At 39.2% G+C, this 21932-nt stretch overlaps 1 protein-coding gene across 1 annotated transcript; it reads left to right on the top strand.

The window, feature by feature from the left end:
* Positions 1-222: 222 nt before the first annotated feature.
* WBP11 (WW domain binding protein 11) lies at positions 223-15814 on the top strand. Its single transcript, XM_032391751.1, has 12 exons — positions 223-368; positions 2345-2452; positions 2894-2925; positions 3757-3850; positions 6293-6489; positions 7778-7911; positions 8127-8326; positions 8728-8919; positions 11684-11785; positions 12211-12504; positions 13498-13680; positions 14786-15814. Exons 2-12 carry the CDS (start codon positions 2389-2391, stop codon positions 15217-15219), a joined length of 1926 nt encoding a protein of 641 aa, XP_032247642.1. The 5' UTR covers positions 223-368; positions 2345-2388; the 3' UTR covers positions 15220-15814.
* The last annotated feature ends 6118 nt before the right edge of the window (positions 15815-21932 follow it).

The raw sequence follows: 21932 nt of genomic DNA, 5'->3' as shown, positions 1-21932 counted from the left end.
CACCTATCCGACCCGCTTCGTTTTTCTTTTTATTTCTATTGGTCTAAAGAAGTGTCAATTGACGTGTTTCTGCGTTATGGGGGCGGGACCTTAGCAGAGAATCAGCCAATTCGGTATTGATTTGGAGCGGAAGAGACTCTGGTCCTGGAGTTCTTGGTTACTCTCTATGGTGCCAGGGCGAAGAAACGCTAAGATCTTGGGCCCTTAGGGATAGGAAGTGACGTAAGGATGGCGGAGGGGCGCGAGCTTTCAAGATGGCGGTGGCTGGGTGGCTGACCGGCACACAGAGGTGAAGGCCCCTACGAGGTAAAAGACGCCGAGAATCGTCCCCTCCCCGCTTCTCGCAGTGCCAGGAGTCCAGCAGAAGTGTGAGTGTGCAGGATTGTTTCACTCCGTTTCTTCATCTTTTCCCGCCTTGCCCCGGGTCCGCGCGGTTGCCTCGGGGACGCGAGGCCCCTCTGCCCGGTTCTTCCTCTTCGCGGTTTGGGTCTCCCGGGTCACGGACCGGGGGATCGTGGAGCCAGGGGCGGTGCGGCTTCCAGCAGTTAAGCAGCTGTTCGTCCGAGTCGGTTCGCGCCGCCTCCTGCCTTTGCTCGTTGACCGGTTGCTTTAGATTTGACGTCTTGTACCTCGAGTCAGGGTCAATCGTCGCTATGGTTTCGGCAGTTGCTGCTGCTGTTACTTCTCTTGGTGGATCTGGGCTCCGTCCCACTGCAGCCTCTTCGGTTCTGTGGCCCGATTTCCCTGTTGTTTCTGCTTTTAGACAAAAAGTAGTTTGTGCACGCTAAGGCTCCATTGTCTTCTGTAGAAATTCTCTGTAAATCCTATTTATTCTTTGTTTCACTTGTGGGAGAAGAGGGTCAAAACAGGAGCCCGAGGGTAATTGAGAGAGGACAGCAAAAAAGATAAACAGGCCATCAAAGACAGGAGAGCCTATTTATACTAATTTTGTTTATTTCGGCCTCCCTTCTCCCCCACTCCCAGTTTTTCTGAGAAGGAAACCCTGCACAGGGTAAATTAGTTGCCACTGGAACAGCTCTGAAGCATTTAGCAGAAATCAAGGCATTAACTAATGAACTCTTCTGACACAAATCTTCAAGGAAGAAGGGAAGGTATAATTAATTGTATGGGCTACTGAAAAATTTACCTCATGATCTTCCCTTTCACACCCTTTAAAAGTCTACTTCCAAAAGGAAGTAAATTTGTCAATTTTATTATTGGGAAGAATAAGTATTAAAAAGTTAAACGACTGGAATAAGAGAAATAATATAGTAGTGTCTTAGGTTAATAAAAATTTTGACTTGCAAAACATTTTCTCTCAAATACAGTCAGCCCTTTCAGTTACCATAAAAAACGGAAATCAGGAGTCAAGTAGGTACTGGTAGAAAAATGTGTGTCTTGACGTTTTTGGACACTCCTTCATGTAATACTTTCATTTTTAATATTTGCACTTTCAGTTATGTCTTAAGCTCTTCAGAGTCAAGAATTATATGTGAATTAGAACTAAATTTGAATTAAACAGGCTTAAATTAATGAGTTTTTACTATCTTACAGACATTGAGAATACATGTGAAGAAAACCATGGAGAGAGTCAAGGGTGACATTTGTTGTTGAACCCATATAATTACCCCCATTCCCTTTTTATTCCTCTTTCACCTTACATGTAAACAAAGGGAGGGTGTAGAAAAAGGACTAATGGCGGGGCGCCTGGGTGGCTCGGTCGTTAGGCATCTGCCTTCGGCTCAGGTCGTGGTCCCGGGATCCTGGGATCGAGCCCTGCATCGGGCTCCCTGCTCAGCGGGAAGCCTGCTTCTCCCTCTCCCACTCCCCCTGCTTGTGTTCCTGCTCTCACTCTCTCTCTCTGTGTCAAATAAATAAATAAAATTTAAAAAAAGAAAAGAAAAAGGACTAATGGCTTTTCATATTCATGGTTTATCCCATATTGTTGAAGCATTTTCTGATGGATTCTTTTTTTTTCAATTTCAGAGTCAGTCCGTGATCCATTTAAAAAAGTTAATAAATGGGGGCGCCTGGGTGGCTCAGTCATTAAGCGTCTGCCTTCGGCTCAGGTCATGATCCCAGGGTTCTGGGATCGAGCCCTGCATCGGGCTCCCTGCTCAGCCAGAAGCCTGCTTCTCCCTCTCCCACTCCCCCTGCTTGTGTTCCCTCCCTCACTCTCTCTTTCTGTCAAATAAAATAAAAAAATCTTTAAAAAATAAAAATAAAAAAGTTAATAAATGGAATGTTACTTTTAAAGAGATTGGTAGAAAGAAATTTCATAATATAAAAAGGAAGAAATTCTGTAAATAAATCAGAAGAATAAGCTATTTCTTTGTCTTTGCAGGTTTTTTTGTTTTAATAAACAAGTAAATCATACAAATTGTCAACATGGGACGGAGATCTACATCATCCACCAAGAGTGGAAAATTTATGAACCCCACAGACCAAGCCCGTAAGTGCCCATTAGTGTGGAGTGATAAAAATTCCAAACACCAGAGAATCTATTATGTCTTAATTACAAAATCAGCATTGCTAGGAGTCAGTTATATAAAGTTATCCAGTGTTGTGGGCACATGATGAAAACTTTAAACATGCAAAAAAAATACCGATATTTTTAATTTGATTGACTTGCAGAGTAGAATTGGCTTGAAACTTACTGTGTTTGTAATTTTGGATAGATTAGTTTTGAGAAGCTTAAAACAAAAGTTTCTCCAGATTTTGGTTGGCATAATTAAAGGTTGCTATTGGCATCTGGTGGGTGGAGGCCATAGATGCTGCTAAATACTCTGCAATGCACAGGACAGCCTCCCACATTAATTTTTGTCTGTATTAAAATGGAGAAAATGCTAGCGTTCAAGATTTGAAAGTTTTATATTTTCTCTCTCTCTTAAAGGAAAAGAAGCCCGGAAGAGAGAATTAAAGAAGGTAGGACTTGAGAAGCATCCTGTTAGCCACAAGTGATGTTTGGTACATCTTATTATATGGGATTAGTGGATTTCAAAACAATATTTACAGTTATTTGTCAGAAAAGATACTTTATGCTTCTTATAACAATAAAATTTATTAAGCCAAAATGCTCTACTTGGAAACTGAACTGAAATAACTTTGCAGATAAGCTCATGATGGTTATCGTAATATATATTTGATTATCTTTCCCACTGAGTTAAATAAATATCTTTGAAAGGATTTTTTTTTTTTGCTATTAAAGCATACTGCTTTGTTAAAAGGTACCAAATTAGTGAATGAAAATAAATGTGATTCTGAATAGCTTTGTGGGTTCATTTTCCTCATTATGTAGCTGTTGAGTTTGTGGCAAAGTGTTCTCCCAGAATAAGACCGTATTTACTTTTTAGTATTCTTTAACACACTGAAAGAATGCAGATTTTTAATGGTTTTTTAACTGGGTTTTCCTGTTTCATTGTTTAGCATCAAATCCTGCAAAACTTTTCTTTAATATATAATTTTAGAATTTAGCCTAAAAAAAAATCTTAATTTAAGTAATTGCTAAAGATAACACAAAATTAAAAGCAATATTTGCCTAAGAAAGTACACATACTAAATAGTGTTTATCTTTTTGTCTAAAGTTGAAACATTTTTTGAGAGCCAAAAATTACATAGCTTTGGTTATGGTAGTTGAAACAAGTGATCAGAAACCAAAGAGAAGTTCAACTTCAGTTTAAATAGATTCTTGATGCAAATTGAAGTAAGAACTCAAGTATGTCCAGTTTTTTGACATAGTGCTCCTTTTTTTCTAAGAACAAAAAACAGCGCATGATGGTACGAGCTGCAGTTTTGAAGATGAAGGATCCCAAACAGATTATCCGGGACATGGAGAAATTGGATGAAATGGGTAAGAATTTATTTTAAAAGGCTAGATATTAGAGCAGGGCTAACAGTCTGATACACAGAGGCAGGTAGGCAGGTAATGAAAAGGCAGCACTGGCATAAGAAAAACAGAAAAGCATGATGACATTTGACACTGGGTTTAGTTTTAGTGTCAGAAAGACAAAATGGAGTGGTGGGAGGCGATTGCACACTGGGGATCTCCTCTAGAGTTAGATGAATGCCGTTATGTAGCTTGAACTAGTTATTGAGCGAAGACTGAAATCTGGAGTTTTTGTTTTGTTTTTTTAATCTTGGCAACTACCATGTAAATCTAAGTATTAGGCTACCATGAATTTATCAGTTCCCTATTTTTTCCAATGAGAACATCAAAGACACTTGACCCACTAAGTAAGGTGGTAGAAGAAATCATGAAATACTTAAAATCTAATTTTATAGAATATCCTATATATCATATTGGGATTTCTCCCTTTTTTCACACTTCTCTAAATAATTTTACTCCGTTTTTTCATATGCATCTTCAGTATTACTGCTTTTGTCATAACTGGAATCACACAAGATAGCTGCATGTTATCTTTCTTTGCATCTAAGTTGCTTGAGAATTGTCTGTGTGATGCTGCCATTGGAAGTTTTATTGCAACCCACAAATTAAAAACCCATTTTTAATCTTAGAACATGGAATTTTTTATTTTTCTGCCCTTTTTTTTTTTTTTTTGCATAATGAAATGATCTTGGCAAGTTTTGTTTTCAAAAGGTACTCAGTTTAAGTGGTTTGCCAAAAATCAGATAGTAAGTGAAAGAGGTACAGTGGATCTCAATGATAGATTAAATGGGTTAAAAAAAAATCCAGTTGTGTGGGGTTATAGCTCTCTTAAATAATGTAGCGCAGCTTATGCATTTAGCCTGGGCAAGAGTTCTGGGTCAGATTGCATGATCCCAAATCTTTCCCAATTCAGCTCTAACTGATCCCATTTGTTGCCTCTGGTTTAAATATTACTATGGGCACTTGATATCCCTGGGGTATCAAGACATTAAATGACCTAGTAAATGACTTCAGATTGATTCATATGGTTTAAGGAGATAATAGTAGTAATGGGGGTTTATTGAGCTCTTGTCTTACAATGCACCACTTTTTTTTCCACATGTTACAACAACTTTTAGGTAGGTGTATTACCCCTATTTTATGGGTAGGAAAGCTCAGGCACAGAGAGATTATATACTTTCCTCAAGGTCATGCTGTTAGGACGTGGCAAGCTGGGATTAAAACTCAGGCATTCAATATTTTTATTAATCACACTAAGAATAGTGTGTGATGTCAGACTACCTTCTGAATAAATCACAAGGCTAAAAGGAATTAGGAAAGAAGATAATTAAACTTGTTATCCGTTAAAAGAAAAAAAAAGGAAAAGGGAGAAGGGAACACTGTTCATCAGAGCTCTAATTATAATTGATAAACCTTACACGGTTTATAAAATTCAAAAACTAGTTTAGGCAGAAAAACATACATACATTGACTCCTATAATTTGGAAATCCCAAAGGGACACTCTCCTAGAAAACACAGGTATCATTATTAAGACTGTTCATCTGTCTAGTCTACTGTCTTGTTAGCCTCATTCAGCACATTGCTGATGAACTTCTTGGGATTGGAAGTGGAAAATGGGTGTGGAATTAGGGGGAAACAAGGTCACAGCTTTAGGTTTATTTTCTTCCTCCTGTAAGAGCTTCACTCTCTTACATCGACATTTAAAGTCTCAGAGAAGGATCTGGTTTCAATTTGGATCATGTGCCAGTTGATCTCTGAGTCAGTCACTGGTGAGGGGAACGGAGGGAGGCAGGTATAATTGACCAGGCAAGTTTGGTCTTGTGCTAATAATCCCTTTTGGGGCAAAAGACCTGAAATTAAGCCCCATGTTGAATACGTGGAAAGAGAAAGGATTGTATGGTAGACAAAGAACACCAGTCTGTTATAAAAATAATTAAGTGGTGAGCTAGACACCACTAGATATCTTATTTGTGATAACATTTAGTCCTCAGAGCTTTGTTGTGAAGTACTTGATGTCCGCATTTTCCAGATTAAGAAGCTAAAGATCAGAGAAGTCAGGTGCCTGAGATCTCAGAATTAAATGACACAGGTGTCTGACTGAAGCCTCACGATAACAAGTTGTTAGCATAAAGGAGTGAAGATTGATTTTTATTACAATGATAATGAAAATTAATTAGGGGACGTTAGACTTTCTTAAGAAAGTAAAATTAATGGTTTATCTTAAAAGGGTGGAGTTTCGATAAATATCTATTGCGCTTCTTTTTAATAAAATTTAAAAGAGTATACCTGGTCTAAAGCCCTTTTAAAAGGTTTAGCGTATAAGGAGATTTTATTAAATGATAGAGCTGATACCTAAATGAAGTGACCTTTTGTGTTGAATTTCAGTATCTGCTCTTTTCTCTCAGAGTTTAACCCAGTGCAGCAACCACAGTTAAATGAGAAGGTCCTGAAAGACAAGCGTAAAAAGCTGCGTGAAACTTTTGAACGTATCCTGCGACTCTATGAGAAAGAGAATCCAGATATATACAAAGAACTGAGAAAGCTAGAAGTAGAATACGAACAGAAGAGGGCTCAACTAAGCCAATATTTTGATGCGGTCAAGGTAATCAAGTTTCTTTAGAGAGAGAAACTAAAATGTTATATTTAGATTTGCTCTTAAAATTGTTAGTGGGAGAACTGGTCATGATGAACTTCTTCCTCTTGGCAATTTCTTGTCAGACTAAACCTATCCCTACCCCATGAGCCAGCAAATCTAATTCTACATATTTATACAAGAGAAATTAATTCATTTGCCAACACAGTAATAGCCAAAAACTGGAAATAGCCCAGATGTCCATCAATAGGATAATGGATAAACAAACTAGTATATTTGTAAAATTGAGTGTACTCAGCAATGAAAAGGAATGCTCTACTGATATTCAAAATAACATGGGATTAAGAAAAAAAAAATTTTTTTTTAAGATTTTATTTATTTATTTGACAGAGACATACATAGCGAGAGAGGGAACACAAGCAGGGTGAGTGGGAGAGGGAGAAGCAGGCTTCCCGCTGAGCAGGGAGCCTGATGCAGGGCTTGATCCCAGGACCCTGGGATCATGACCTGAGCCAAAGGCAGACGCTTAACAACTGAGCCACCCAGGCGCCCCAAGAAAAAAAATTTTAACAGATAAATCTCAAAGCATGTTGAATTTCTTTCATAGTTAGGATTCCATTTGTATGAAATTCTAGAACAGGGAAAACTAATCTATAGATGAAAGCATTTGTAAAAGTGTTTGCTTTGGGATAATGTTAGGGATTGATTGAGAAGTGTGAACTATACGCATTTGTCAGAACTCAGAATTTATACGTTTCATTGTGAATTTTGTCCAGAAATGTAAAAAAAAAAAAATTGTATCGTTTTTGCAGAGTAGGTAGTATAGGTCCCATTTTACAGAAAAGGAAACTAAGGAACTTGCTTCGTCATACAGCTAGTATGTGGCAGAAATTCAGCAAAGACTAATTTTAGAAACCCAAGCTCTACCACTGGATATATACTATCTCTAAGTTAATTGATAAGTGCTATTTATCATCCAGAATATTTAATAGGGTGGCTTTGGTGCTGGATAGTTTCAACAGTTGGATTTCTATAAACAGCAGCAATTTCAGACCATAATCCAAAAGGATAAGTTAATAATGGGAGAAAAACAGGTGAGTTTTGTTTCTTTTACAGGCGATAGAGATTTTTTCCATTCACTGGCAGACTTTGGAAATGTTGACAAATACCGATATTCTTGTTTTTTCCTGATACTTAGGTGGAAAGCAAATCCAGGTTATGAAACCGCAGAAACTGAATTTTTAGTGTTGAGTTTGTGGATTGCTCTGATACTATTGAAGGACTTTTTCTGTTTCAGAATGCTCAGCACGTGGAAGTGGAGAGTATTCCCTTGCCGGATATGCCACATGCTCCTTCCAACATCTTGATCCAGGACATTCCACTTCCTGGTGCCCAGCCACCCTCCATCCTTAAAAAAACCTCAGCCTATGGGTAAGGAAGTGGTAGCATAACTAAATGACAATTATTAAAAGTACCTTGTAACTGTCCAGTGCCAAAATTATTGCAGTGGGAATTAAAAGGCAGTGTGAACATAAGTGGTGCCTCACCTGATGAAATGTGAGATAAGAAATCCCTTGAAAATATTTTAGAAGAGGAACTAAATACCTCATTACTGTGAATGTGATTCCTGTGGAATTTTCTTTCAGACCTCCAACACGGGCAGTTTCTATACTTCCTCTTCTTGGACATGGTGTGCCACGTTTGCCCCCTGGCAGAAAACCTCCTGGTCCTCCCCCCGGTCCACCACCTCCTCAAGTCTTGCAAATGTATGGACGTAAAGTGGGCTTTGCCCTAGATCTTCCCCCTCGTAGGCGGGATGAAGACATGTTATATAGCCCGGAGCTTGGTAAGGAGTGACTGTTCCTTTTGCTCTTGTGACCTTTCCGTTGTCCTTTTTTTTGTTGGCCCTGTTTAACATCTGGTTCACCGTCCTCAGAACTTGGGAAATAAATGAGGATTACATGTACATACTAACAAGATGGATAAATCATAGAACTTACCCAAGTAAAAGCAGCATACGTAAGGAAGTACAGAAATGTTTATTGTGTTTTAAACTAGGTTTTTTTTTTTTTTTTTTAGAAAAGGTTTTAAAACTATTACCAAATGGAAATATTGTCAGACTATGAAGAACCATATCATATACAGAATCATTTTACATAATGAAGTTATTCTAAGTTAAATAGCACAATTTTCTGTGCTTTGGTATACCATGTAGTGCAGGGTCCAGTCATAATACTTGTTTTTCAGCTCAACGGGGTCATGATGATGATGTTTCCAGCACCAGTGAAGATGACGGGTATCCTGAGGACATGGATCAAGATAAGCATGATGACAGTAGTGATGACAGCGACACTGACAGATCAGATGGAGAAAGTGAAGGGGATGAATTTGTGCACCGTGATGATAACGAGAGAGATAACAATGAAGAAAAAAAGTCAGGTATGTGCAAATGAAAGTTCCATGGCTTGATCAATAAGTAGCACACAAGGTGGAGGTCCTGATTTATTAATGCATCTGTGAAAGTAATTGTGCGCACCTTGAAAAGAAGGATCATAGCTTTATTCATTTTTATATCAAAAATCTAAAAAGTTCTGGACACATAGTACTCAGTGGACATTTGTGGGTCTGGATAAGAAAGAAGAATAACCACATAACTATACTGAGAAAGCCATATTCACGTTGTTTTTTGGTTAAGTCTGCTTAAATATTTGCATTTGAAGCCGTTTTAATTTTTTGTGTTCATTGTGTCTCACATCAACCAGACCATAATTATAATTTAGCTACACCTGTGAGTGGAATCATGATCTAATGGAAACATCCATAATGTATGACATATGTCCATTTGATTATTATAAAATCAGACTGAGTTATGTGTATTTTTAAAAAGTAGTTATGACAGTCATCAAGAAAATTTTAAGCATCATGATAGATACTGAGCAATACAAAATGTATAATCTGTCACACCTCAGTAGTCCTGGAGTTTCTTTTAAGATTGTTTTTGTAGGGGTGCCTGGGTGGGTCAGTGGGTTAAGCGTCCAACTCTTGATTTCAGCTCAGGTCATGATCTCAGGGTTGTGGGATCAAGCCCTGTGTCGGGCTCTGCCATCAGTGCAGTCTTCCTCTCCCTCTGCCCCTCCCCCTGCTCATGCATATACACGTATGCTTTCTATCTCTCTGCCTCAAAAATAAATAAGAGCTTTAAAAAAAAGAAATAAGTTGTTTTTGTAGCCTTCAACACCGTATTTATGTGGTTGTAATACTACTGATGTTCGTATTTATAATGATGACAAATTTTTGTTCTGATATTTCTTAAGAATGATGGTTGCAGGGGCACGTGGGTGGCTCGGTTAACTGTCTGCTTTTGGCTCAAGTCATGATCCCAGGGTCCTGGGATTGAGTCCCATGTCGGGCTCCCTGCTCGGTGGGAAGTCTGCTTCTCCCTCTCCTCCCTGCTCTTCCTCTCTCTCTCTCTCTCTCTCAAATAAAATTATAAAATCTTTAAAAAAAAAAAAAAAAAAGAATCATGGTTGCAAACCAAAAGCTATCTTAACAGGGTGGATAGAGCTGGTAATGAAAAACTATAGAGGACTTTTGTGGAAGCTTGTACTAGAAAGTAGAAAGTCCTTAGAGCCACAGCAGCTTCATTTTTCTCTGCAATGTATTGTGTGATTCTTTACCTCATTTTTCTCTTTTTCTGCCAACTTGTTTTATTTCTGTGTACTCATCAGTGTACATGTGCTTAAAGTGGCTCTCCTACTATGATTTGACATTTGTTACATTGAGTTGTTACTGTATGCAAGGAATTTTCCTAGACAAACGCTACAAAGTAAACAAAACTAAAGCCCTGCCCACATGGAACTTTGTAAATGTTTACCAACTAAGACTGCTCCTAATGCACCATTTAGCAAGATGTTTAATAGCGTCTAGTGGATAGCCTGATTTATCAGGTTGAAAAGGTCCCCTCGTTAAGCATCTGCCTTCGGCTTAGGTCATGATCCCAGGGTTCTGGGATGGAGCCCTGCGTTGGGCTCCCTGCTCAGCGGGAAGCCTGCTTCTCCCTCTCCCACTCCTGCTTGTGTTCCCGCTCTTGCGGTCTCTCTCTCTCAAATAAATTAATTATTTAATTAAATAACTAAAATAGGTAAAAATTTCTAGTCTTAGTTTGTTAAGAGTTTTTTATTATAAATATTTTTAAGCATCTGTTGGGATGTTTTAGTTTTTCTTTAAATTGTTTATTGTAATGAATTCTGTTCATGGCTTTTCTAATGTTCAACCTTATCTTACATTTCTGGGACCAACCCTACATGTTTATGATGTGTTTTTCTTTTAAAACACTGTTGGATTCAATTTGGTTATAAAATTGGCCCTTGAACAATACAGGGGTTAGGAGCACTGACCTTCTGCACAATCAAAAATCCGTGCATAACTTTTGAGTCCCCCCAGACTGAACTACTAATAGCCTATTGTTGACTGGAAGTTTTACCGTTAACATAAACCGTCAATTAACACACGTTTTGTATGTTGCATGTATTATATACTACATTCTTGCAATAAAGTAAGCTAGGGAAAAGAAAATAATGTTGAGAATTCATGAAGAAAATACAGTACAGTACTGTACCGTATCACAAAAAATCCATGTGTAAGTGGACCCACTCAGTTCAAACCCATGTTGTTCAATAGTCAGCTGTATTTTACAGTAGGTTAGTTTTGGTATCAAGGTTGTGCTGGCTTCATGAATTCTGGATTGCATTCCATCTTTTCTGTGCCCTTTTACAGGAAATTTCTGTAACTTAATGTTTGGCTGAACTTCCTTATAAAATTATTTGGGCCAGATTAAAAATAGATTTCTGAACTACCATTTCAGTTTTATATGTTCTGGTATTAGCACTGCCGTGGCCAATTTTTGTGGTTTATGTTTTTCTAGAGAATTGTGTATTATCTGGGTGTTCCAATTTTATTGGCATAAAGATGTTAATAGTATTCTTTAAATTTTTGAAATTCATAGATTTTTAAATCACAATAGCATATGTTTACCCACCAGTTGGCACTTATTACACTATCTTTTATATGGCTGTCTCTTCCCGGCACTTAACTTCTGCCAAATAGTGGGCAGCAATCTTACCTAGGGCTTTCAGTATTATATAGTATGCATTTGCTGAATTTTGTTACTAATCCACCCCATTCTCTCCCTCTACCCCCTTAGGTCTGAGTGTAAGATTTGCAGATATGCCTGGAAAATCAAGGAAGAAAAAGAAGAACATGAAGGAGCTGACTCCTCTTCAAGCCATGATGCTTCGAATGGCAGGTAAGACAAGGAAAGAGTAGTGAAATTACCTTTCGGGTATTTCCTCCTGCCAGTTCTTTTATGTACATTTTCCCATTTAGTATCTCAACAACCCTGAAGTAAGTAAGTAATCCTTGTTTTACAAAAGTTAAGGTTTGGAGACATTCTAAGCTGCCCAGAGTTACCCAGCTAGTAAGTGGTTAAACTGGCATTTAAATCCAGGTCTTTCTTGTTCTAAAGCCTGGGCTTGTTTTCACTGTGCTCCACTAGCATAGGTGAGTAGAATACTGTTTGATTCCTCCATATCCAAGTAGTTTATTGAAGAAAGCTATTTAGTTGTTAATTTTAAGAAAGCACTTAATTGAGCACGTGTCTTCAGACATTGCTATTTTGCAGGCTATAAAAAATGAATCAACTCCATTTACCTGGTTTACTATTTCTTTTAGGTCAGGAAATCCCTGAGGAGGGACGGGAAGTAGAAGAATTTTCAGAGGATGACGACGAAGATGATTCCGATGATTCTGAAGCAGAAAAGCAATCACAAAAACAGCATAAAGAGGAATCTCTTTCCGATGGCACATCTTCTGCTTCTTCACAGCAGCAGGCCCCCCCGCAGTCTGTTCCTCCTTCTCAGATCCAAGCACCTCCCATGCCAGGACCGCCTCCTCTTGGACCACCACCAGCTCCGCCCTTACGGCCCCCTGGACCACCTACGGGCCTTCCTCCTGGACCACCTCCGGGTAAGTCAGCTCTGATACATTGTGAATAAATAAGTCTACCTGTGATTAGAGGGATGAAGTCCTTCCAAAAATATACATCATTAGTATCAATGTTCTGTTTTCTCCTAGTATAAGTCACTAAGAGATAAAGGGTACGTGCAGTTTGTTTATTCCTACAGCACTGTTTGCAATTCATAGTACTTTTGACAGCCATCTTTTTCTCCAAGGCTCTTCTCTTTTTAGGGTTCTGTAGTTTTGAGGTTAGCAGGCAGAGGAGTATGAATCTGGGGGTTTCTTCAGTATTGTTTTTTAAATATGACAAGTTGACCCAATTCTAAATTGATAGCTAATGGGACTGGGGCACAGTAAATACTAACAGGCGTCGTTCTTTGGTTGGGAATTGTTGGATGTCGGTCTTTAGAGACAAAAGGGATCAGTATTAATATAATCTTTGGCATATAAGAATGAGAAGTTCATTTGAAATTTGAACTTCTTGGTTACTTATGATTTTATAGTCCTTCATCCTATAGTTGTCCAGTTAGGTTTTCTTCATTGAGTTCATCTTTTTCTGATTGGTGGTGCAAAAGCACATTACCTGTCTTATGTCATCTTCAGTCATCGTTGCCTATGTCTTCCTGCGTTTCAGGGGGGATCCTTAAAGCACCCTGCTTTATATTCCATTTTCAGCTTATTTTGGAACCCATTTAAGAATTACTCTTCTCTTTGTACAGTTTCTAGCCCAGCTCAGCTGTGCTATTAAAAAAAAAAAAGCTATGCTTTTTGTCAGTACTGGCAAATAAAGAGAAATGAGCCGTAACAAATCCAGTTCCGTGTCTCTGGTGCTCAGATATTTGTTGAATGAATTCTTTTTCTACCTATGTTTTGATCAGTTTTTGAAGTTACCTGATTTCAAGTTAAAATGCTAAGTCAGACCACACTTGAGTTACCTTTATACCATAGTTACGACTTCGTATGTATGTCTCTTACATTAATTTGTCATTTTTCTCTTTTCAGGAGCTCCTCCATTCCTGAGACCACCTGGAATGCCGGGACTCCGAGGGCCTTTACCCCGACTTTTGCCTCCAGGCCCACCACCAGGCCGACCCCCTGGCCCTCCCCCAGGTCCACCTCCAGGTCTGCCTCCTGGCCCTCCTCCTCGGGGACCCCCACCAAGGCTACCTCCCCCTGCACCTCCAGGTGAAGCTTTTGATTTCTAGTACAAAAACTTGACCACTGTGTATTTCATCTGCTCTAAGACATTTTCACATTTCAGTATCTTGAAATCAAGGGGTATCCTAAAATGATGTTTTTTAATTGCTTTTGGCCTAGGTTGAAGTTGAGTTCTTCCACAGGGTATTTGCACTGGATTCTGCCTGTCATGTGAGGGACTTTTCCCAGGCAGAGACCACTTTGGATTAAATTCTCCATTTGAGTAGGGTGTTGGTGGGGGGACGGGGGGAGGCAATTGTGAAGTCGTTCCATATATTTGCATGAGTACAAACTTTAAGTTTGAAATTACAAGGCAGATTTCCTTGTGCTCTTATTACATGTGGTAGGTGTATTTCTGGTTTATTACACTGTCCCAGTTTAATGTGAAGGTCTCCTTTTAAACTCCCCAGCTTGGACTCTCAGTGGTATCTGGAGTAATTATGAGTCTGTATAAGCAGTAGTATCTTAAGTTCAATGAAATTTGACATTTTATAATTGTTCTTAAAAGTGGCATTTGAAGAAAATTAAATCTGCAATTCTGGGTAAACGACGACGGTATGTCTGAACCATCAAAGGACATGAATTCTTTCCCAGTGGCGGTAACGTACTGTGATCAGTTACATTCATGTCCTCTGATGGTTAAAATTCCATTTCCTGCCCATTGGGTTACCTTTTCCGGGGGAGGAATGGTGTGGAAATCAGTAAATAATGCATGAGAATCAAACCCCCAGTCTTGGCCTTGATAGCATCTGCACTATACAGCTAGAATAGAGTCTTCGGCTGTCAAATCTGAAATCATATTTGAAACCAGTTGGTGTTGACAGCTTTCTATTTTAAAATAGTACATTACTCAGAGAGGAAGAAAACCTAAGTACAGGGGTACAGACTGAAAGCGAATATTATTTCATAATAAAATATTCCTTACTATCAAAACGTATTCCTGAGTTTCAGATAGTAATAAGCAGCATGGTTTTAGCGTATTTTCTGTAAATGCCAATTTTTAAAAAATTGTCAACCTATGTTTTTCACATCCTTCATAGTAGTTAAAATTTATTCTCGTAGTCTTCATTTGCCTGTTTTCTCCTTCGTTTAGGTATCCCTCCACCTCGTCCCGGCATGATGCGCCCACCTTTGGTGCCTCCACTTGGACCTGCCCCACCTGGGCTTTTCCCACCAGCTCCCTTGCCGAACCCGGGGGTGTTAAGTGCTCCACCCAACTTGATTCAGCGACCCAAGGCGGATGATACGAGCGCAGCCACCATTGAGAAGAAGGCCACGGCCACCATCAGTGCCAAGCCACAGATCACTAATCCCAAGGCAGAGATTACTCGATTCGTGCCCACTGCATTGAGGGTACGTCGGGAGAATAAAGGGGCCACTGCTGCTCCCCAAAGAAAGTCAGAGGATGATTCTGCTGTGCCTCTTGCCAAAGCAGCTCCCAAATCTGGTCCATCTGTTCCCGTCTCAGTGCAGACTAAGGATGATGTGTATGAAGCTTTTATGAAAGAGATGGAAGGGCTCCTGTGACAGCTTTTAATGCCACAGCAGGTTTCTGTTCACATCAGTGGTTCGTGGGGAAAGAGGCTCTTACTACACTTAGTGAAAGAGCGACTTTCGCTGTCAGGGTATTTTTAAATTTTAGTTCAAGGAATATCCTAAAGTTTAGCCTTGTTCAGAATTTATTGCATATAAGAGAGGATTATTTCATTCAGAATAGATTGGTTATTGAAGCAGTGCTGCTAACATCCATTCCCTTTCATACCGCCCTTTTCATCCCGTTTGTTCCCCTTCTCCAATTCTTTGGAAACTTGTGATCGGGGGGAATCTTTGTTACTTACTTGTTTTGATTCTCGTGTGCGGTGGGCACTGGAGTAGAGATTTCTGGGAAGAAAAAAAAAAAAAAGGTTTATTTTACCCCATCTTGCCTTTTGCGTTTGAGTTATTTTAATATTTTCTTGTAAATATTTTGTAATATTTTAGTGAAATGGATCGCAGTGTCATTTCCTAATATAAAGCAAGATATGTGGGAAGAAAATGTACAATTCTTTGATTAAAATTACTTCCCATTGAGCTAAACTTTGAGTGTTTCGTGGAATAAATAAATAAATGTTCTACACCAAGATATCCTCTGTGTTAACTGATAATATATAAATATGGTATCTGTGTTATGGGCAGAAAAGAAGCAAGTATTTAAATTGTGTTTTAAGGAACTACCACAATGAGAATCTTATTAAGAATATCGTTGAAAATAAGTTTTAAATTTTAAGGCATAAAGAAAAGAGAATTATTTTCCTTAATGGATTATGATATTGGCTTTGGAGAAATTGAGAGGTTATTAATTGCATAGAACATGAGTCTTTTCCTCAAAGATTGTTTATTTTTCCAGAGCTCTGTAAGCTGACACTAATTGATGGGCGAAAGCTTTTAAACCATGTCTAAATTATTAGATAGCCAGAAAAAGTTACTTTTACTTTGTTCAATTTGTCAGTTGTGTAAGTTTTTATTATTAAAAGACATAAAATGAAGAATGCTCAGTACTGTTAATTTGCATTGATACCATTTTCTTTAGTGTTTTAATAACTAATTCAGCTGGACAGTAATCCTGGGAAATGATTTTCACAGATAGTTTCCCCATTTTATAGATGAGAATATTGAAGCTAATGGATTATCCAGTGGCCCAAAGTATGAATATTTTATGAACAAAGATGTACGCACACACATGCACAATGAGACAATGTGTGCATTGGGTTTAAACTAGGCATACCTATTCTTACTTTCCATTGTATCTTCAATACCTTTCATGTGAATCCCATGTCATCAAAAATTGGTGGTATCCTAAAAAGATAATACAATAACACAATAAGGCTTTTATTTTCTTGCAGGTGATTTCCTTGATGGATTTTTAGATTTCTATTCTGAGATACTTTGTGTGTGAGACTTTTCTTGGAAGTCATTCTTCCAGATTAAAGCAGGTCCTGTCAAAGCAGTCTATAGGTCACTTTGGATTTTTTTCTTTTTTTTTAGTATAATCATTCTAGCTAGGCCAGTAAGTGAATTGAACCATTTAGATGAAAGGATGGAACACAGTTACATCATCAAGTCAGTATTATAATTTAAATGTAAACAATTATTCTTTGGTATTTGGTCTGCAATATTTTTAATGTTCTTGCTTGAAATTTGTATTTTTTCCAAGATTTCTGTTCATATTTATTGAGGAAGCTGTTCACAGTTTTATCATAAAGTCATCTTCTAGTATCGCTTGTTTTATTTTCTGAAAACAGTTGTAAAATCTGATACATTCATATGTCAGCTGTATTTGCAGGAAAGGGGAATCAGCAGTTCAAAATTTGGGTAGATTCTGAGTAGGAATTTGTTGTCATGATCATAATTTACATTATGGTTTCAAAAAAATGGATCACTGCTAAATTTGATACAAATCTTTAATCAGAAAATACGGCTCAATCCTGTTTCCTTCTGAAAGTGTCACTTTATTATACATTAACTGCCCCTTAAAGTCATTTTGAAATTCCTTTTACTCTTTTCCCTGGGCTTTAAGGTATAAAATGTGAATTAATGATCACAACAGTATTCTGCCATGGTGTGGAATCAGCATAAAGTTCTAGATGACATCCAAAGTTCTGTTAGTTTCAATTCTCAATTGCATATTCTAGTTTGTGCTCCTTATAAACTATTGCTTTATTTATACATAGTTGGGAGACATTTTTTAATATTAAACTTCTTTTTACTTCAAGTAATTCTTCAGGCTACAAGATGCCACAATCCCCATCCCATATAGAACTGCACACTCATGTTGTCTTCCATTCCAGCTGCAGCAGGTCTAATACATGAAAATGTTCCTCAGCCAGAATCAAGTTTGGAGGACAGGCCTTACAGCACTTCCGGAACTCAGAGCTGTCACCGAGCAGAGCTATGGATAATGTCTACCACACCTAGTCCTGGGTTCAGGAAGGTATAAACAAGCTGTGGAGAAATTTTTCTGTTCTTTACATCCCTGGAATTAAGGGCTTTTAGCAAAGGTCAGAGCTAGGACTTCTGTGAGACCAAAATAACTCTCCATACCACAGTTCTTTTTATTTCTAAGAATGCCTTTGAGTTTTGCTGTGAAGGAAATTAGGTAGCACAGAGGGCAGGTGCCTAAGGACTGGGTGAGCAGAGGGAGGGGTTTTGCTTGATCAGCATGTTCCAGTTTGCTGAGGGCTAATAGCCAGGAGAGAGGGACAGGTTGGAGAATGAAAAGAGTGATTGATGGAATGAGCTACCTGAGGGCTTGGGGAGGTGTGTGAGTCATAAACTATCTATTCTGCAGATAGTCATTGAGCGCCTACTGTGAGCTAGGTGCTGGGAAAATAGTGGCAAGGAAAGTCGGATGAGGTCCCTACCCTCGGGGTCCTTATGGAAATTTTAAGGCATAAAGCATCAATGTCTGTATCACTTCTGTCTTACACCTTGAATACGGTATTTACCAATACTAATTTTTTAAAAGAATTTATTTCATTTAACCTGTGCTAATGAACAATTTGGAAAAAAATAATCTGACAGCTATTCTATGCCATGTGCCAGTGAAGACCTAATTCATCATACCTTATAATCTAAGCCTTTTTTTAAAGTTTTTAAAAAATTGAAATGTTTTCTCTGAAGGTTTAAAAATACTAAATATCAACTGATTACCTTAACGGTGCTGCAACCAAATAGAGAAAAACATTAAAAAAAAAATAAGTTTGCAAAGAAAAGACCATGGATTCCCCAATACATTGTTTTTCCTTGACCTGTTGTCCTATTCAAACATTATTTCCCCTCATTGGGCATCTGAAGCCTAAAAATAAGCTGTCTACTATTGCAGTTTACCATCATGAATCCTTATTAGAATTATATTGCATTTACAGGAGATAAATAACTGAGAACTAGGAGAATTAACACTTTAAGAATGCTGTGAGATGCAAAAAAGTTTAAAGGATTTTAAGGATTTGCATAGCAGAGGAAAATTAGAATCCAGTAGTGTTTATATCCATAGAATCTCAAGAAAAATTAGAGTCCAAGGAAAAACAATTAATTCCATCATTACCACTGCACCAATGGTAGTCAAGGTCAAGAGCTCAGAGCTGACTCTGATAAAATGGGGAATAAGGTAAAGAAAGGTAACAGCCAAAGTTCAGGCAGGGAGAGGGGGAAAACATGAATATAGATAGCTATGAAATCTTGTCTGATTTTATAAAATACACTACCCACAAATGAAAAGGCCATGCTATTATGAAAGTTGGACTTTTTTTCTGGGAGTTAATAAAGGTTGCCATGTTTAGGGACTTACTGCAAAACAAAACCCAAAACAAAAACTCCATACCTTCAAATAATATTTGTCGGCTTTTTCAAGTGAATAAGAGAATCAAACTGCAGGCAAATACAAATCCAGCTTCTCCTATGACCATTCTTACTGCTGAGTAACCCAGATCTCAGGAGGAGCGATTTTAAAATCCGTATTTATACTCTGAAAGTTTATTCATAAAATACATGTTCATGAAAAAACTTATGGTGAACATAAAGAATGGCATGAAAATACATTTCTGAAAAAAATTAGGACAATTCATTTAAATAGATACTTTGTGTTTATTCGGTTTTTTATTTTGTTTTTTATTTGTTTCCACTATTAGACAAGAACAGGGATCAGCAAACTTTCTGTAAAGGGCCAGATGGTAAGTATTTGGGGCTTTGTGAGCCCTATAGTCTCTGTCACAACGACTCAATGCTGCCTTTGTAGTGTGAACTCTGCACTGCAGACAGTCACACTCCCTGACCTCCAGGAAAGGACCACAGGAGATCAGCTCTGGGAGGTGGCCCTGTGCAGGGGTCTGGGCACTGCTGAAGGCCAGAGGCCTGGAGTGTGGTTTCCCTGGTGGAAGCCTGCAGGAAGGCAGTCCCCAGAGCGAGTCGGGGCTGCCGGGTCACAGAGAGACTGTGCATTCTGGACACATGGCTGGGGCAGACTGCCATCTGATGTCCTCACACCTCACGGCTTACCCATCACTACCACCGACAGCCTGAGCCAACAAGAGCTGTCCCTTCCTCCTGCCAAGTCGTTCCAGTGCCTTCTACTGAGAGACTAGCATGCTTACCAAAATAGAAAAAATGATTAAAGGAATTCTGCCTCTTTTCTCAGAGCAAGTACCAAAGGTTGAATGTGGGGCTCAGAGGCAAGAAATTCATAACTGGCTTATGTGTGTGCGAAGAAAATCCAATCTCCTGTCACAACCTACTTACAAAATTATTAGCACCAATTCCTCTGACAAAAACAAATGGAGTATTTCTCAAGTTCCTTCTGCCAGGTAACCGGTTAGGCACTGCTAGCTTATGTGTATGAGCTAACGATAAAAGGCTTTTTGGGCCGTCATTTTTGTTCTTCAAACATCTCAAGAGAACCCTGGTTGACTGGCAGTCTCCATGTCAGGAGTACGCTAACTAGAACAAAGCTAAGTAGAAGGTAAGCAAAAGCTGCTCTGAGAGAAACTCTGACAGACAGTGGTACTCACTAAAATTTTCCAACGGTTCTTCTACAATTTCCAAACTTCTTTGCAGTTAAATTAAACATGGGGTTAGTTCTACTCAAGGGGCTGAAGCAAAGAAGAATGGGTGTGAGTTCCCTGTATTTCTGCATCTGCTGCTGGAAGGGACAGGAGGTAGCTTGGTATGGCTGGTGAGTGGTATATATATGGAAAAATGGCAGAATAGGCTGGAATCTCTAAGTTTTATAGACTTAATTTAAGCTCTACTCTTGTGAAAGCTTCAGGAACATGGGGATCTCATCTGCTCTGTTTGCTCTTGCTAGCCCTCTCTGTAGGTCAAGGGTTTTGTGAGGGGAGGGTGATCTTTGTCACGCCACGCAAGGCCCAGTTCCCCTCTTCCCCTATGGCAGTGGGTGCCTACCCACTTCGTGTCTGGATGGCTAAGAGGTCTGGCCCTCCAGAGCCCCTCTCTTTACATATTTCCACTCTGTTCTATGGCCCCAGGAGGCTGAATTGTAGCGATTGCAACAGGGGCCTTTTCTGTCGTTTGGCTTTCACTTGGGCTGGCCAATGAGAAGCAGGATATTGGAGGAAGGGAGGAAAATGAGGTCATGGGAACCTGAATGGCTGTCTTAGATTAGACCCCCTTGATTCTTCCTGTCATGCAGGCCCCCTCCATACAACCTTCTCCTACCAGGTCTGGTGAACACTCCCTCCTTTCACTCCATCAAGCCCAGGGGTGGTCATGGAGCCCAGCTGTCCCTAACCTCCTTCCCTGTGGTTTCCCTGCACACTACTCACATCATTGTAAATAATCCCATTATTACATTTCTCAAATCACCCTATCTGGGCATGCCATCTCTTTCCTGACAGGATCCTGGCTGATTGAGCTCCTGATTTATTGAATAAATACAAGATTTATGGAATAAATAAATACTCTATGAAAGAGGGAGAAGTCACTGAACACAGATAACAAATGAGTTAACATCATAAAACTTCTCAGGAGCAGTTTGGCACATGGTAAATATAATGCGCTTCCAGAATGACATTTGTGTTTCAGAATGAGGCCAGGGCTGTGATGCAGGGGGGTAGGCTGGCTGCAGGGTGAAAGACCAGAGCTGGGAGATGCGTGAGGAGACCACTCGGAGTAGCACAGGAGGGTGGAGGAGAGGAGCTGAAGATCCAGTTCAGAGACAGAAAGCATAAGCCTGGGTCATCCGTGTGATACAGGGGATGAGGCAGCAAGAGAAATCAGAATGTAGTCCCTAGTATTTCTGCCTTATGTGCATTAATTTATTCAGTCCTTCCTTCAACCCGGTGAGGCAGCTACTGTCATTTCCTTCATTTTACGGATGTGTCCATGGAGGCACGGAGTGATTAAATAACTTGCGCAGAGTACACCATGAACGGAGCAGAAATTCAGACCTAGGGAGGGAGGAGTAGAACGAAGGGAACCGGGCTAGTGTGGAACAAGCTCAGGTTGGGGTCCTAGGGAGAAAACCTCATGGAAACCTGAAACAGGCAGAGGGAGTAGGCAGGTAGGGGATACAGATCACCAACACTGACCCAGAGATATGGCAACACAAAAGGGAAAGAGAAAAAGCCACGTAGAAAATATAGGGTAATGATCATAACAATCGCAGTAATTTACTGAGCCCTTACCATACACTCGTCACCAACTGTTTCATTATAGGCATAGATCTGATCATCCAATTTTATGCATGA

This window comes from Phoca vitulina, unplaced genomic scaffold (genome assembly GCF_004348235.1).
Source record: "Phoca vitulina isolate PV1807 unplaced genomic scaffold, GSC_HSeal_1.0 scaffold64, whole genome shotgun sequence".
Classification (NCBI taxonomy): Eukaryota; Metazoa; Chordata; class Mammalia; order Carnivora; family Phocidae; genus Phoca; species Phoca vitulina.
This window is presented reverse-complemented; position numbering and strand designations above follow the sequence as displayed.

Bases quoted from the DNA above. Each gene is read 5' to 3' on its own strand.
- WBP11 (XM_032391751.1), top strand. From the start codon at position 2,389: ATGGGACGGAGATCTACATCATCCACCAAGAGTGGAAAATTTATGAAC. The intron at 6,490-7,777 runs GTAATCAAGTTT...TTTCTGTTTCAG, and splicing joins AATATTTTGATGCGGTCAAG to AATGCTCAGCACGTGGAAGT. The intron at 8,920-11,683 runs GTATGTGCAAAT...CTACCCCCTTAG, and splicing joins CAATGAAGAAAAAAAGTCAG to GTCTGAGTGTAAGATTTGCA.